Here is a 15,328-nt window from a genome sequence, read left to right on the forward strand (position 1 = left end):
TCAGGAGGTGGAGAGATGAAACCCTCTTTTTATTCAGCCCATAGGATGGTACCACCCACACCAAGGGGTCACAGTGACAGTGTCTTCTCTCTGGAAACTGCAGGAGCATGTCCAGAGGTGTGTCTCGGTGACTGCAAATCTAGTTGGGGCCACAGGGAAGAGGTGAAATCGCAGGATGGTCCATGGGTTAATTTGTCACTTAGTTCACGTCTGAAGTACGTGGATGTTCATTTTGGATAGATGGCAGCCATCCTAAGTCTCCAAGGTCCCGGGGAGTCAAGACCACAACACCTGTGCTATCTCACGGCAACATCCTGCAGCCAGCTTGGTTTGGAGACAGGGTCTTGCTACTATGCCGCTCAGGATGGCCTTGAACTTGCCATCCCCTGCCTCAGTAGTGCTGAGATTATCGGCGTACACCAACCACCACAGATGGTTCAGAAATCTTTTCTTTATATGGGGTCGTCCGGTGACCCGGAGACACAGATCTGACTGTCCCTGCTTAGCTGGTGACCATCAGGTCACCTGACACAGCTACTCAGCCATCAGGTAGTGTGGACAGGCTCGGTGGTGGTGGTGGGGGGTTTGCCTCCACCAGTCAATGGCTCGCGGCACTGACATTTTATAGACAAGTAAACTGAGGCCCAGGCAACTCATTTGTCAAGCGTCCCACAAGGAGGAAGTGGCCGAGCTATCATCGGAGTCTGGTGATACTTTGGCCCTCAAGCTGGTTCAATTCAGTTTTCATCCTCTCCCTGCCCCCACCCAGGCAATCATGAGAAGGAACTTTCCCTCTCCCCTCCCCCAGTGAAGCTGCACCATCCCTTCCCTGTTCCCCATGGTTCTCTAGTGTCCTGACACCTCCTGTGACTTGCAAGCTCATTAGCATGGGTGTCAGGGAAGCTGGTACTACTCAGCCCTGCACCTGACACGGAGATTTCCAGGAACACTGGCCCTGGTGGGGGGAGGCTCCAGGTTTCGGTGGCCTGGGGAGTGTCTTTGGAGAGAGTTAGCGTTCCCCATCTTCTCACCTGGGGTCTCTGCAGCCTCGATCGCAAGAACAGTGCTTCTGAGCACTCAGGTGTCACCAGGAGAGTCCAGAGCTCATGCTTTAGGCTCTGGAGGCTGCCCCCTCCCTTCTCAGATGTTGCGTGTTCTTTAGAGGTCCATGTATTGAGGGCTTGTCCCCAGGCTGGTGCTGTGCGGCATGAGACCTAATGGAGTCCCAAGCGTCATCTGGCTATTCCTTTAAAGGTGATGGGACCCTGGTCCCAGCTTTTGGCTTCACTACAAACTCTGGCCACGATGCACATCAGACCAACTGCCCTCGGACTAGGACCTACAGACTGGGGCTCAATGAACCCCTTTACTTTCTAAATCAATCTGCCTCAAGTGTCTAGTTATCATAACACAGGCCTGTGGATCTCAGCGTTCTTAGTTTGCACATGTATGCGTAAGTACACATGTATAAAGGCTTTTGGTCACAAGCCGAGGAGAGAGGAAGGCCTCTAGGACTTCGTTTTCTCTCTCTTCTCGATCAGAAGCGACCCACCTTGGGTTTCTTTCCTTCCAGCAACAGAGGAGTTGAGGCAGGGGTATACCGCCCAAGGCAAGGCACAGCAGCCAGCACCAGTGAGCAGCATCCCCGGGACAGGCTCCTTGTTTCCCAGTGGCTTTGACTGCCTGCTGGTGGGCCTCCTTGCTGCTGCAGTCATCGGGGGCCAGGCCTGGCTGACAGGTCACAGAATGTATTCCCCCGGAGGAGCAGCCAGGCCACCAGCTGTCTACTGCCAGGGTTCTGTTCTCCCCTTGGCTCCTGAGTCTCAGGGGTGCTGTCTGGGGCCTCACTGCCCACACCCCTCAGTGGCCTTCTCCCGGCCTACTGTTCCAAAGTCTCTGTGTGGCCGACTGAATTTAAGTGTAAGCGTGCGCCTCTGTGTGTCCATCAGAGGGTGTCAGGAGTGTGGCCATCGGAGGGCAGAAGAGGGGGTCAAGGACATGAGCGCTGGGAACGCAGCTGTTTTAAACCTCAGTGGCCTGTGACGTCTCTTCTGGCCACACAACTCCCCTGCTTCCCACTGTCTAGGTCTGCAGTTGCTGTGGGCAGGACTCCTGGGGCTCATCAGAAGCCTGGCCTTGCAACTGAACTCGCTGTTAAGTAGGTGGCGGCCCAGGCCTCTCCGAACCTCGCATCCTTTCCTCCATCTCTTAGATAGGGTCTCCCCGTGATGCTCAGCCTGGCTGAGAACCCCTAGTCCTCCTGCTTCAGGCTCCCCAAAGGGATGACAGGCACACGCCACGCCTGGCTTTAGAATCTTCTCCTTATCCTCGATCTCTCTCCCTCTCCCTCTCTTTTTGCATGCACGTGTGTGTTGGTATACATGTGCGTGACTCTGTGTGTATGTGTGTGTGTGTGTGTGTGTGTGTGTGTGTGTGTGTGTGTGCACCGAGGCCAGAGGTCAATGTTGACGTTGGGTGTCTCCCCGTACCACTTCTCACTCTCCTGGGGCGGTATCTCTCTCTGAACCGGGAGTTCTGCTTTGCTAGTCCAGCTCAGCCTGGCTCCCTTGTCTCTGCCTCCTCCATCGGCGTGGGTGCCGGGGATTCAAACTCCAGCCCTTAAGCTAGCAGAGCAAGTCTCCCCAGCCCCGTGTCTCATGTTAAGAAGAACATGAAACTAGAGAGAAGCAAGGGAAACCGGGCAGAGGGCTGACGTGTTCACCCGAGAGCCGTTGCGCCGGCAGTGCCCACGGCTGTGGTGTGTGGTGGTAACAACACAAGCGTGCAATGTGAAGCCTCCCCCAGGCCGGCCTCCTCTGCGGCAGGAGAGGCAAGCCCGAAACAATGACCCCAGTTTGGACGCAGGACTCACAGACACAGTGGGGCAGGCGAGACGTCCAGATGGGTGTCCCGGTCTCGCGGCTGTAGCAGGTGAGAAGCGAGCTCCCTTCGAGCACAAATCCGGGGCTGCAGGTGTACTGGATGGTGGTGCCCACCAGCAGCACGGGGTCGGAGATGAGGCGGGTGGAGTGCTCCACCTCCCCAGGGTCGGTGCAGTACATAACTGTGGAGAGAGGGGGTCGGTACAGTACATAACTGTGGAGAGAGGGGGTCGGTGCAGTATATAACTGTGGAGAGAGGGGGTCGGTGCAGTACATAACTGTGGAGAGAGGAGCGCATGGGTGCACGGGACGCCACGGGTTGCCAAGACTCACAGGACGCCACGGGTCGGAAAGTTCCTCCAGTCAGCCCTTTACCCGTTGCGGACACAGCACACGGCTCCGCAGAGGTGGCTGGAGAACAGGTCAGGTGGGAAGAGACCTGAATTTTATCCCTGAATGTGACCCCAAAGTTTTCGCCAGGCCCCAAACCTATATCTAAGGTAAAGATCATCACTGAGGAGGGTGAGCATAGTGTGTGTGTCGGGGGTGAACAGGGTGTATGTGTGTGGGTGAGCAGGATGTGTGTGGTGAGCACAGTGTGTGTGTGAGCACGGTGTGTGTGTGTGTGTGTGTGGTGAGCACAGTGTGTGTGTGTGTGTGTGGTGAGCACAGTGTGTGTGTGTGTGTGGTGAGCACAGTGTGTGTGTGTGTGTGTGGTGAGCACAGTGTGTGTGTGTGTATGTTGTGAGCACAGTGTGTGTGGTGAGCACAGTGTGTGTGTGTGTGTGTGTGTGGTGAGCACAGTGTGTGTGTGTGTGTGTGTGTGGTGAGCACAGTGTGTGTGGTGAGCACAGTGTGTGTGTGTGTGTGTGTGTGGTGAGCAGTGTGTGTGTGTGGTGAGCACAGTGTGTGTGTGTGGTGAGCACAGTGTGTGTGTGTGGTGAGCACAGTGTGTGTGGTGAGCACAGTGTGTGTGGTGAGGACGGTGTGTGTGTGTGTGTGTGTGTGTGTGTGTGTGTGTGTGTGTGTGGTGAGCACGGTGTGTGTGTGGTGAGCGTGGTGGGAAGGGAAGGGCTGCTTGAGCATCTGCTCTATGAAATCCCTCGCAGTGGCCAGAGTGGGAGGAGTAAAGCGGGGTTGTCCCTGCTCCGGGATGCCTGACCCTGGAAACCCAGCATCAATTGCACTTTAATTAGAAAATCAATACACATAAAAGGGAAACAGCAAACTAATTAACAAGGAAGGAAGTGAACACCTGAGTGATGTGAACAACGCCCACCACCCTGAGAACGGACCGTTTACGCACGTGCATCCCTTCGTGTGGAATACCCTTCTGCAGTCATTTCCACCTGTAAACCAGCTGTCTGTCTATCCACCCATCTGCCAATCCTCTGTCCATCTGTCCACCCATGTAGCCATCTATCCATCTATCCTGTCTGTCTGTGTATCTGTCCATCTATCCAGCCATCTAGATATAGCTTTATATAGACAGAGAGACACAGTCATATGCCACATACAGAGTTATGCATTGGTTACCTTGTATACATATCATACACATTGTATATTAAACACATGGTCTATAACTCCATCTTACCTGCATAAATATCCATGTCTAGGAATCCACACACATTCATCTACCAACACATATGAGCAGACATCTACACATGGGGAGATGTAGAGAGATACCTACATAGCAAATGTCAGGATCTACCTATGCACAGACCAGGCTCATCCCTATCTATAAACCCCATCCATCCATCCATCTGTCCGTCCACCTGCCTCCCTGCCTCCCTGGGTCCATCTGAGCGTTCCAGGTGCCACAGGTATCACACATGTGCACTGGCTGACCGTGGCTCTTCGGTGGCTCTTCCCGTGTTGCCTGGCTGCTCTCGTTCCCCTTAGGTGGCCCGGTCCCTGCTCCGTCCCTTCCCCATCTCCCTCACCCTCTGCCAGCACTTGTTATCATCATCATCATCATCATCATCATCATCATCATCATCATCGAGCTGTTCCGATTCCAATCTCGTGGGACAGGAACATTAAACTGTCACCTAGAGGTCCCTGCCACAGGGTTGGAGCTGGGAGTTTGATGCGGGAGGTGGGGGAAGAAACCGGCCAGGAGAAGAGGCCACGTCCAAGCTCGGCTCCTTCCCTGGCTGTAGGGCGTCAGCAAGAAGCTAGCAGCGCCTCCTTTCCCTGTCCCCCTGTCAGGACAGGGAGCACTTCCCCCGTCAGGACAGGGAGCACTTCCCCCCCCCCGTCAGGACAGGGAGCACTCCCCCCCCCGTCAGGACAGGGAGCACTCCCCCGTCAGGACAGGGAGCACTTCCCCCGTCAGGACAGGGAGCACTCCCCCTCCCCGTCAGGACAGGGAGCACTTCCCCCCGTCAGGACAGGGAGCACTTCCCCCGTCAGGACAGGGAGCACTTCCCCCGTCAGGACAGGGAGCACTCCTGGGGCAGCACCCCGGAGTTAGCAGGAAGGAGGCTGGCTGCCTGTGGAGGGAGCTCAGAACTGGAGGAAGATGGCTTTGATGTGCTCTGCTTGGCTCTACAGACATGTTAAAGATTCAGCATTGCTTTCACAAGGCTGGGCACACTCGTTTGCCATGGTCCCCACTGCTCCCTGCCACCCTCCGCCCAATATATTTCATTTATTTGCATTTCTACTAGACTGTAGGGAACAGAGCTGGGGTTCCAGTGAAACCATTTGAGAAAGGAGGCCGGCTCCCACCTGAAGCAGGTAGGGTTGAATCCACGTGACGTGTGTCTTTGGGAGGGACTTTCCACCCAGTTTGACTTAGGGAGAGAGAGAGAAAAAAAATGACTCTTACTTTTTTCACAAAATGGGGGGTCACTGCTCCAACTCAGGTCCCACTGGCAGGTGAGGGTGTCGCTCCCCACGATGTCATAGCCGGGGTCGCACTGGTATGTGATCCGGGCTCCCCTGACCAGCTCTGTGTGGGAAGTGGTTTTCCAGCCATTCTGGATCTCAGGCAAGTCTGAGCAGGAGTCGTTCCGTGACACCTCTTTAAAACAAAACATCTTCCTTAGGTTTGGGTAAGCAGTTAGGGGCAGGTGCACTGTGGGAGGATCCTGTAGCCTGTGGAGGATCAGTTCACAGCAGGACAACAGCTTACCACTCGTGAAAGCCACCACGGGCAAACTCTTCAGCTCAAACGGCAGATTTCTGGAGAACGTTTGCCACAACCTGGGACACCCTATGGTGGGATCCTCTCTCCTTCCTACAGACCTGTCACTGAGGTGGTCCAAACCCAACTTTTGCTGTCTTTGTGTGTGGGAGTGTATGGTGAGCAGGTCTAAAACAGTTTACTATACTTCTAGGGACAGCAGTGGCCCCGACTGTCAGGAAAGCCACCCCGAGAAGCCAGAAGGGGCTTCCCCAGGATTTCAGCACACTTTTATTTGGAGACAGGACCTCTCCCGGCTGCCTGAAGGAAGGGGCCAGGGAAAGGGCTTCTAGAGTCTCCTGGATGGGAGCAGGGGCCCCTATTTTTAGGTCTTTGAGAAATCAGACAATCGCTGGATTTGGGACTCAGCTGCACATGCTAGAAGATATCGGATGGAAAGGAAGAAATGGGGCAGGGGCTGAGGGCTTTCTCTGGCCAAATGCCTTCAGACAGAAAGGTCTGCTCGCCTGACCCTCAGTGGGAGCTACCATGCCACACCCTGTGGAGGGCCCTGTCCCCTCAGTGGCAGGAGTCACGTTGGCACCAGTCTCTACCTCGTGGCCATGGCTGAGTTATCTACACTTGCCCTGTTTCAGTTTTCAGAGGCCACTACCAGGAAAATGGTGATTCTGCTTTCCCCAGCAGGTAGCATGGAGGCACCAAACTGCCCGTCCCTCGAGGCTCCTGTTAACTCTACAAGCAAGGAGACCCGTCCGGGAGTCAGACAACTCACTCTCTCTCTCTCTCTCTCTCTCTCTCTCTCTCTCTCTCTCTCTCTCTCTCTCTCTCTCTCTCACACACACACACACACATCTTCTACTTGCATAAAGTCTCGTGTAGCCTGTGTCAGCTTTGAACTCACTGTACATCTGAAGGTGACCTTGAACCTCTAATCTTCCTGAGTGCTGGGTCACAGCTGTGGACCACCCTGGGATGGAACCCAGGGCTTCCAGAGTGTCTTTTCTTTTTTCTCCCCCATCCCCCCCTTAAAAAAAAAAGGGGGGTCTCACTATGCAGTCTCGGTTGGCCTGGAACTTGCTCTAGAGACCGGGCTGGTCTTGAACTCACAGACACCCATGTGTGCCTGTCTCCTGAGCACTAGCATTAAAAGCATATGCCATTGTGCCCGGCTCTTAGGATTTCTGTTGACTGCACCAGAGCCCAGCCTGGTCCTTTTTTCTCCGTTAAGGAAGACATCCAGCTTCAGTCATGTTTGATACACATTCAGCCTCACTGGCACCCTCTGCAGAGTGAGGCCAAGCATCACAACCTGTCTATCCCACAAGGCAACGCGAGGGTTAATGAACATGGACATAGCCCTGGCAACATGTTTGGATCCCTCTGTGTATTCGCTTCTGGGTCTGTGAAGGCCTTAGCAGGCACCAAGGATCTGAAATCATGACTTCAGGTTCATGGTCAAGCTAGAACCAGGGTCCAACCAACCTTTGGGCAAAAGAAATTCCCAGAAGCATCAAACATGTGCTGATTTCTCTTTCTTTTTCTCTTTTCTTCCTTTCTTTCTTTCTTTCTTTTCTTTTTTTTTTTTTTTGGTTTTTCGAGACAGGGTTTCTCTGTAGTTTTGCGCCTTTCCTGGAACTCACTTGGTAGCCCAAGCTGGCCTCGAACTCACAGAGATCCGCCTGGCTCTGCCTCCCGAGTGCTGGGATTAAAGGCGCTTTCTTTCTTTCTTTCTTTCTTTCTTTTTCCTTTCTTTCTTCTTCTCTCTCTCTCTCTCTTTCTTTCTTTCTCTCTCTTTTTCTTTCTTTCTTTCTTTCTCTCTCTCTTTCTTTTTCTTTCTCTCTCTTTCTTTCTCTCTCTTTCTTTCTTTCTTTCTTTCTTTCTTTCTTCCTTCCTTCCTTCCTTCCTTCCTTCCTTCCTTCCTTCTTTCTTTTTCTTTTCATTTCTTTTCTTTTCGTTTTGGCTTTTTCAAGACAGGGTTTCTCTGTATAGTTTTGGTGCCTGTCCTGGATGTTGCTCTGTAGACCAGGCTGGCTTCGAACTCACAGAGATCTGCCTGGCTCTGCCTCCTGAGTGCTGGGATTAAAGGCGTGCACCACCTCCACCCAGCCTGATTTCTTGTTCAGGCAGACATCACTAATCAATCGCGACCTTTGAATCAAGTGGAATCCTCTGGCCTTCAGCACATCACTGCAGGGCCACTGTCCCTTAGGTTGGACATGTAACATGCATGACGGGATGTGGCGGTCCTGAACTGTCACAGGATGCTCAGCTTCAATTTCAGCATACAAGAACACTTTAAGACATTGCCAAAGAGCACTGGCCAAGCACTGGGTCACCTTGACCAGCCTTGGACGGAGCCAGAGCTTTGCCATCCAGCAGATGCTGGTCTGAAGGTTGCCGCTGGCACCAGGGGAATAGAGGAAGCTGAGGATGACTTCCTCTTTCAGCCGGGAGGGAGAGGGAGTCTCTGGAGATAGATGGGAGCCAAGCCACCAGAACCCCTTCCTTCGGAGTCTGTGCCCCCGAGAAGAACTCAGGAGCAGCAGCAGCAATGTTCCCAGATGTTTGTAACACAATGAAGGAAAAAGGACCCAAGAAGCAGGACTCGGAGGATGGATGCCTTCGTTAGCCTCTTGGAAAGAGTAATGGGGGCAGACAAGGCCACACTGGGAACCAAGGAAGATGTACTCTGCTGTATGCCCAGGCCTGAAGCATGTGAGGGAGGCTGGGCAGAGCTGCCCTGTTCAGTGACTCAGAAGAAGGAGCCTCCTCAGGGAGAGCGGGCCGCAGGACAGGGGACAGGGAGCAGATGAGATGTGAGAAGTTGCAAATGGAGGGAAGCGGGAGCGTGCAGTGAGGTCACAGCCGACAACCCAGGAAACACCATGCCTTCGCGCTACGAGGCCTCATTTAATAAGTTCTCACATCCACTCTTTCAGCGTTTCCACTCTACCCATGAGAGAAGCATTGCTCAGAGTGGCTCACTGACTCGCACAAGGCCACACAGCCCTCCACAACAGTGCGAGGATGTAAACCCTGGTCCTCATGACTAGAGAGCCCGTCCTCCTAAAACCACCAGGGACAACTATGCCACCGCACTGAGGGATCCGCCAGCCCCAGAGCATCCACACAGATGCACCCACAGGAAACCACCGTGCGCAGTCTGCCTCCAGCACAAACAAGGTTGGTGGGTTGAAATACCTACCTATATAGTTCATGATGAATCCCTGGCCCTTGCCAAAGATGAGGCCGGCGGGGTCCGAGTGGAACTGGATGGTGAGGTCTGGCGTGGAGGAGTACAGCTTCTGAGGGCTGCTGTTGCCAAAGTACTGGCCCAGGACATGGGGTACAACCTCATCACCATCGTAGATGGTCAGGATATCGCTGTTGCTCAGGTTCAGGCTTGATGGGCAGAGAGAAGAGGAGGGGATCACTGTAGGCTCCTGTCTGTCTGCGTAAACACCAAGTCACCTTTTCAGGGACACAGGATTCCTTCAGACATGCAATGTGTCAGGCCCTGGCTAGGAAGCAGGGATGAAGTGCTCCAGATGGCAAATGGGACCAGGACACACTGCTCCCTCCCATCAACAGGACAGGCAGACCTATAGACGCCTGGGTTCTGGAAGAGAACTTTGCAAAATGGCTCTCCCTGTCTGAGTCTCACTGAAGCCAAATCATGCACAGTGACAGGCTGGCTTCCCTGTCCCATGAACAACACTGTTCTGTGGTGCAGGGCTGTGCCGGGCATGGGGCTACATGCTGGGCATGTGACATGGGTCTGTCCCTCGTTGATGCAGAAGATGCTGAGCAAAGGTGGTGAGGTCTTCGGAAGCTGGTGCTGTTCTCCAGGCCCTGCTGAGCACAGCCCGCCTGTTCATGCGGGAAAAACAAACTGCTGCTTATGATCCCTCCATCAGCAGAGTTCTCCACTGTGTGCGGCAACAGTGAGGTGGGGTGCCTTATGCAGGAACTGTGCTCAAGCCTGCTACCATGACCCTTATTAAGGGGGGATGCAAAGATCTGAGTGCAGGGCTAGGCCTTGCCACTGACACCGAGGATGGAGTGATGGTTAATGACGCAGAGGGCGGGTCCAAGCCCAACTTGCCATGTCTGCCTTACCCTAGTATTGGGGTGAACACTGGAAGGTCAGAGAGACAGAACAAACCACAGCTAACCTCACCTGGCCACCTTCTCAGCTGATCCTGTTTCCTCAGACTGGAAGCTTCTGTGTCCTCATCCCAATGGCTCTCAGCTGAACTGCTGCTCAAAAGCCTGAAGCTTAATCAGCTAAAAGGTTCTAGTTCCTGGTCCTCACGCCTTATATACCTTTCTGCTTTCTACCACCACTCCCTGAGAATAAAGGCGTGAGTCACCATGCCTGGCTGCTTCCAAAGTGGCCTTGAACTCACAGAGATCCAGAGGGATTTCTGCCTCCGGAATGCTAGGATTAAAGGCGTGTGCTACCACTGCCTATCCTCTCTATGCTTAATATTGTGGCTGCTCTGTCTCTGACCCCAGATAAGTTTATTAGCATGCACAATATTTGGGGGAGCACAATGCCACACCCTAGCTTGCTTGTACCATGCCCAACCTCGAGGCTTAGCAGGGGCCACACATCTGTGCTCTTGTCCAGCCTGCTGGGTCTGTCTGACCCTAGCCCACCTGTACTATCCTCAACTACCAGACCTAGCCAGAGTCTCACATCTGGAGCACCAGGGCAGTCTGCTGAGCCCATCCTGTGTCCTTCCCAACCTCCAGGCTTGGACCCCGTAGCACATCCTGTGGACCAGCTTAGCCTGCTGAATCTGCCTGACCCTGGTGCTTACTGATTCTCCGACACCACGTCCAACCTCCAGACCTAGCCTGGTCCCACTTCCTGTGCTCCACTCCAGTCTGGTGAGTCACTAGATGCTAGCCCGTGCATGCCATATCCAGCCTTCACACTTAGCCCAGGTCCCACATCCTGTGCACTGGTCCAGTTGACCCTAGCCAGCTTGCAGCACACCCGACTTCCAGACCTAGACTGGGATGTACGTCTGTGCTCCAGGGCAGCCTGGTGAGTTCCTGGCCTGCCCTCTCCACCCCAAACTTGAAGCCTATTGCATAGTTTGTATGGCAGCTTAGCCGGGTGTGTGCCCAAGACCCCAACCGTGCCCCCCTCACATTCCCTGGCAGAGCTCAGGTAGCAAATCCTAAGTAGATCGAAGCATTTGCCCACTGCTTTCTCGGTCACTCCTCAGTTGGAATCACCCCATTCCTCCAACCAAAATGACCACAGAGCAACCGAAGGCATTGCCTACCAACTCCCCAGGTCTGATTGGTTGAAAGCAGCCAAACTCGGGCAACCATAGAAAAAACAAACAAACAAACAACAAAAACAAAAATATACAAACAAACCCAAGACCAAGCTTACCCTCCGTAGAAGCTACCTAAAATCTCATATTAGACATATAACCAATGGAAGCCTGTGAGTCTAGGTCTTATGACAAAAACACAAATATGAAGGGCCAGTACAGTATGTCATGGTCACGCCCCATGCCCATACACCATAGAATCATTCTCCAATAAGAATTACCTAGATGCCCCCCCCCCCGCAGGACACAGGCTTTACAAGAATAATCATAAAATTTAATCCAAGAACACAAGGAATCTCAAGGGACACACAGCTTAATGAACACGAAGAGATTAGCGACGAATGTGATGTCCGAGAAAGCACAAACGTACAGCCAAGTGAAATGATGAAGGCAATTGAGACTCTGAAACTCAAACTGAATGAAGAGGTAGAAATAATGGAGAGACTCAAGCTGAAGGAAATGAGGTAATCAAAAAACTCATTCACCTAATTAGAAAATGTGGTGGGAAGCTTTGTAAGTAGAACGGAGCAAGTAGAAGACAGAAAATGTCAGGACTTGAAGATAAAGTAGAGATATTAGGGGACTTAGGCAAAGAACATTGACAAATTTGAAAACACTCAAAAGAACTACGCAGGAACTTCAAGACACTATTAAAAGACAAAATCTTGCAATTATAGACATAGATGAAGAGGAATCCTAGGCCAATGGCATAGACTAGATATTCAACAACATCATAGAAGAAAACTTCCCCAAACCAAGGAAAGACACACACACACACACACACACACACACACACACACACACACACACACACACACACAGAGAGAGAGAGAGAGAGAGAGAGAGAGAGAGCATCAAATAGACAGGGCTAGAAAAGGAACTCCCCACAGCATAGCATAGTTAAACACTGAAAATACAGAACAAAAAGAAGGTATTAAAAACTGCAAGAGAAAAGTCGCAAGTCACCTATAAAGGAAAAACCCAGAAAAACAACTGATTTCTCAATAGAAACATTAAAAGCCAGAATGGCCTGAAGCAATGTACTTCAGGTTCTGAATGATCACAGATGCCAACATAGGCTATTTTACCTAGAAAAGCTATCTGACATAGCTGAAGGAGGGGAAAAAATCTTTTCAAAAATGATATGAACAGGCTAAGTCATGTCCACTAAACCTGCTCCACAAGGAATACTGGAAGCAATACTTTAGACTCAACAGAGGAATAAGCTTATCCAAGATAAGATAGAAAAGAAACAAAAATATAATTATTGAAACACAAAATAGGACTAACACATATACATATACACACATACACATATACACACACATGAACACACACACACACACATACACACAGAGGCAGCACCAACACATACCTTTCTTCCCAGCCCCTCTTCTTTGGACGAGAAAGGTCTCACAGTGTAGCCCTGGCTGGCCTTGAGCTCACAGAGATCATCTGTCTCTGCCTCCATAGTAAGAGAATTAAAGGTGTGTGCCACCACACCCAGCTTCATATACCTTTCAATAATAACTTTAAATATTAACGGCCTCAACTCCCTAATCAAAAGACACAGGTTGGCCGAATGCATTAAGAAATAAAATCCATCCACTCCCGTCTACAAGAAACTTATCTCGCCCTCAAAGGTTAGAACCGCCTTAACGTGAACAAAAGTATGCCATACAAATCGGACCAGGACGTGAGCGGGTATCACCATCTTACAAGATAGAATCCAAACCGAAATACATCAGAAGAGATAAAGAAGGACACTTCATTTTACCAAGGGAGTTAACCAAGAAGACATTATCACCTTCAACATCCACACACTTAATGTCATAGAAAGTGAACAACTGGACCTAAGGAGACAGGTTAGCTCCAACTCACTAATCAATTAATAAAAAGTAATGAATACCCCACTTTCTCCAGTGGACAGGACATCAGAGAAACATCAGAATTAAATGACATCATAATTAGGTGGACTCAACAGTTGTCTACAGAGTATTCCACATAGACACTGAAGAATGTACATTCTACTCAGAAGGTGATGGAAGCCTCTCTGAAATAGACCACATCACGGGATAGAAAACAAATCTTAACAAATTGAGGGAAACCGCAATAACTCTGTGTATTCTGTCTGACCACAACGCTATAAAGATTAAAATTAACAACAAAGGAATCTCTAGTAATACCGGAGATTAAAAAACAGGTTACTGAGTGATGAATGGGTTGAAGAAGAAACCCAGAAAGAAATTTAAAACTTCCTGGAATTAAACGAAAATGAAAACACAACAGGACAAAAATCTCTGGGACACACTGAAAACAGTCTTAGGAGGGAAGTTTTTAGCTCCAAGCACTTACATTAAAAAAAAAAATCAGAATGAGCACTAATAAATGACTTCATGATGCTGCTCAAGAATTTGTAAAAACAGGAACAAACCAAACCCAAATCCAAGAGATAGTAATAAGTAATAAAAATCAGAGCAGAAATATTAATGAAACAGAAACAAAGAAAACAGTATAAAGAATCAATGAATCTAAAAGAAGACAAGGCTGACAGACACTTGAAACAACTAACCAAAAGCAAGCAAGCAAGAGAGACCCCAGACGAACAGAATCAGAAATGGACAGGGAAACATTACAACAGACACCAAAGAAATCCAAATGACTATGAGGGGATACTGTAAAAACCCGTACTCCATTGAGTTAGAAAATCTACAAGACATGGATGAATTTCTACGTTCATCCAAACTACCAAAGTTAAGTCAAGAAGAGATCAACAACTTAAACAGACCCGTAACAGGAGGTAGAAACAGTGATGAAAAGCCTTCTGGCTAAAAACAGTCAAGTCCCAGATAGATTCACAGTGGAATTTTACCAGATGTTCAAAGAGGATCTGTAAGCAATGTGTCTTCAGTTATTAAAAAACAAACAAACCAGAAGGAGTACCCTCCCCAAAGTCCTTCCATCACTCTAATTCTAAAAATAGGTAAAAACACAATAAATAGAACTACAGGCCAATATTCCTGATGAACATAGATACAAAAGTCCTCAATAAAGTATCTTCAAACCAAATATATAAAAGATTATCCACCATGATCAAGTTGGCTTAGTCCTAGAGATATAGGGATGGCTCAACATACATAAACCAATAAATGTAATAAATCATACCAATGGGCTCAATACAAAACTCACACCATCATCTAAGTGGATGTAGAAAAGAACTTTGACAAAACCCAACATGCCTTCACGATAAAGTCCCGGAGAGAGTAGATAAATACTGTATATGACAAACCCCTGCTAACATCATCCTAAATGGAGAAAAATCTCTAAACAATTCCACTAAAAGCAGGAAGGAGGCAGGGCTGTGCTCTAGCCCTGCTGTTTCCAATGTTGTGCTTGAAGAACCAACCAGAGCAGTAAGACCAGAGGAGGAAACCAAAGAGATACAAATAGGAAAAGTCAAATTATCCCTACCTCTAGATGTTATGATTTTTACATAAAAGATCCCAAAACTCCACCAGAGAGCTTCTAGAACAGTGGCAGGGCACAGAATCCACACACACAAATCAGTAGTCCTTCCTATATGCTGATAACGAAGACTTTGAGAAAGAAGTCGGGAAACACTCCCATTCACAACAGCCTCAAAAATATCGAGGGATAAACCTATTCAAGGAATGAAAAACTTCTAGGACGAACTTTATGTCTCTGATAAAAAGAGATTGAGGAAGACATTAGGGGAAAAACACTCATGCTGCCTATCTGAACCCCACTCTACCGAAGGAAACACAGATCCCATGCAGTCTCAATCAAAATTACGATTCTCCATGACATTCTTCACAGAAATAGAAACAAAAATCCTAAAATTCATGTGGAACCACAGAAGACCCCAAAGCAGGCTTGAGCAAAGAGAACAGTACTGAGAGGGTCACTATTCCAGATCTAAA

At 49.9% G+C, this 15,328-nt stretch overlaps 1 protein-coding gene across 3 annotated transcripts in view; it reads right to left on the reverse strand.

Annotated features, from left to right (window-relative positions):
• The window catches only part of Sez6l (seizure related 6 homolog like), a 164,827-nt gene that overhangs the window by 16,070 nt on the left and 133,429 nt on the right, over positions 1-15,328 (reverse strand). For all 3 annotated transcript variants that reach the window (XM_006984117.4, XM_006984116.4, XM_016002638.3), the window contains exons 10-12: positions 9,239-9,435; positions 5,716-5,910; positions 2,873-3,064 (exon numbers count right to left, since the gene is read on the reverse strand). In XM_006984117.4, the coding sequence (XP_006984179.2) occupies positions 2,873-3,064; positions 5,716-5,910; positions 9,239-9,435 (584 nt within the window). The remainder of the gene's footprint in view (positions 1-2,872; positions 3,065-5,715; positions 5,911-9,238; positions 9,436-15,328) is intronic.

This window comes from Peromyscus maniculatus, chromosome 23 (assembly GCF_049852395.1).
Source record: "Peromyscus maniculatus bairdii isolate BWxNUB_F1_BW_parent chromosome 23, HU_Pman_BW_mat_3.1, whole genome shotgun sequence".
NCBI classification, from domain to species: domain Eukaryota; kingdom Metazoa; phylum Chordata; class Mammalia; order Rodentia; family Cricetidae; genus Peromyscus; species Peromyscus maniculatus.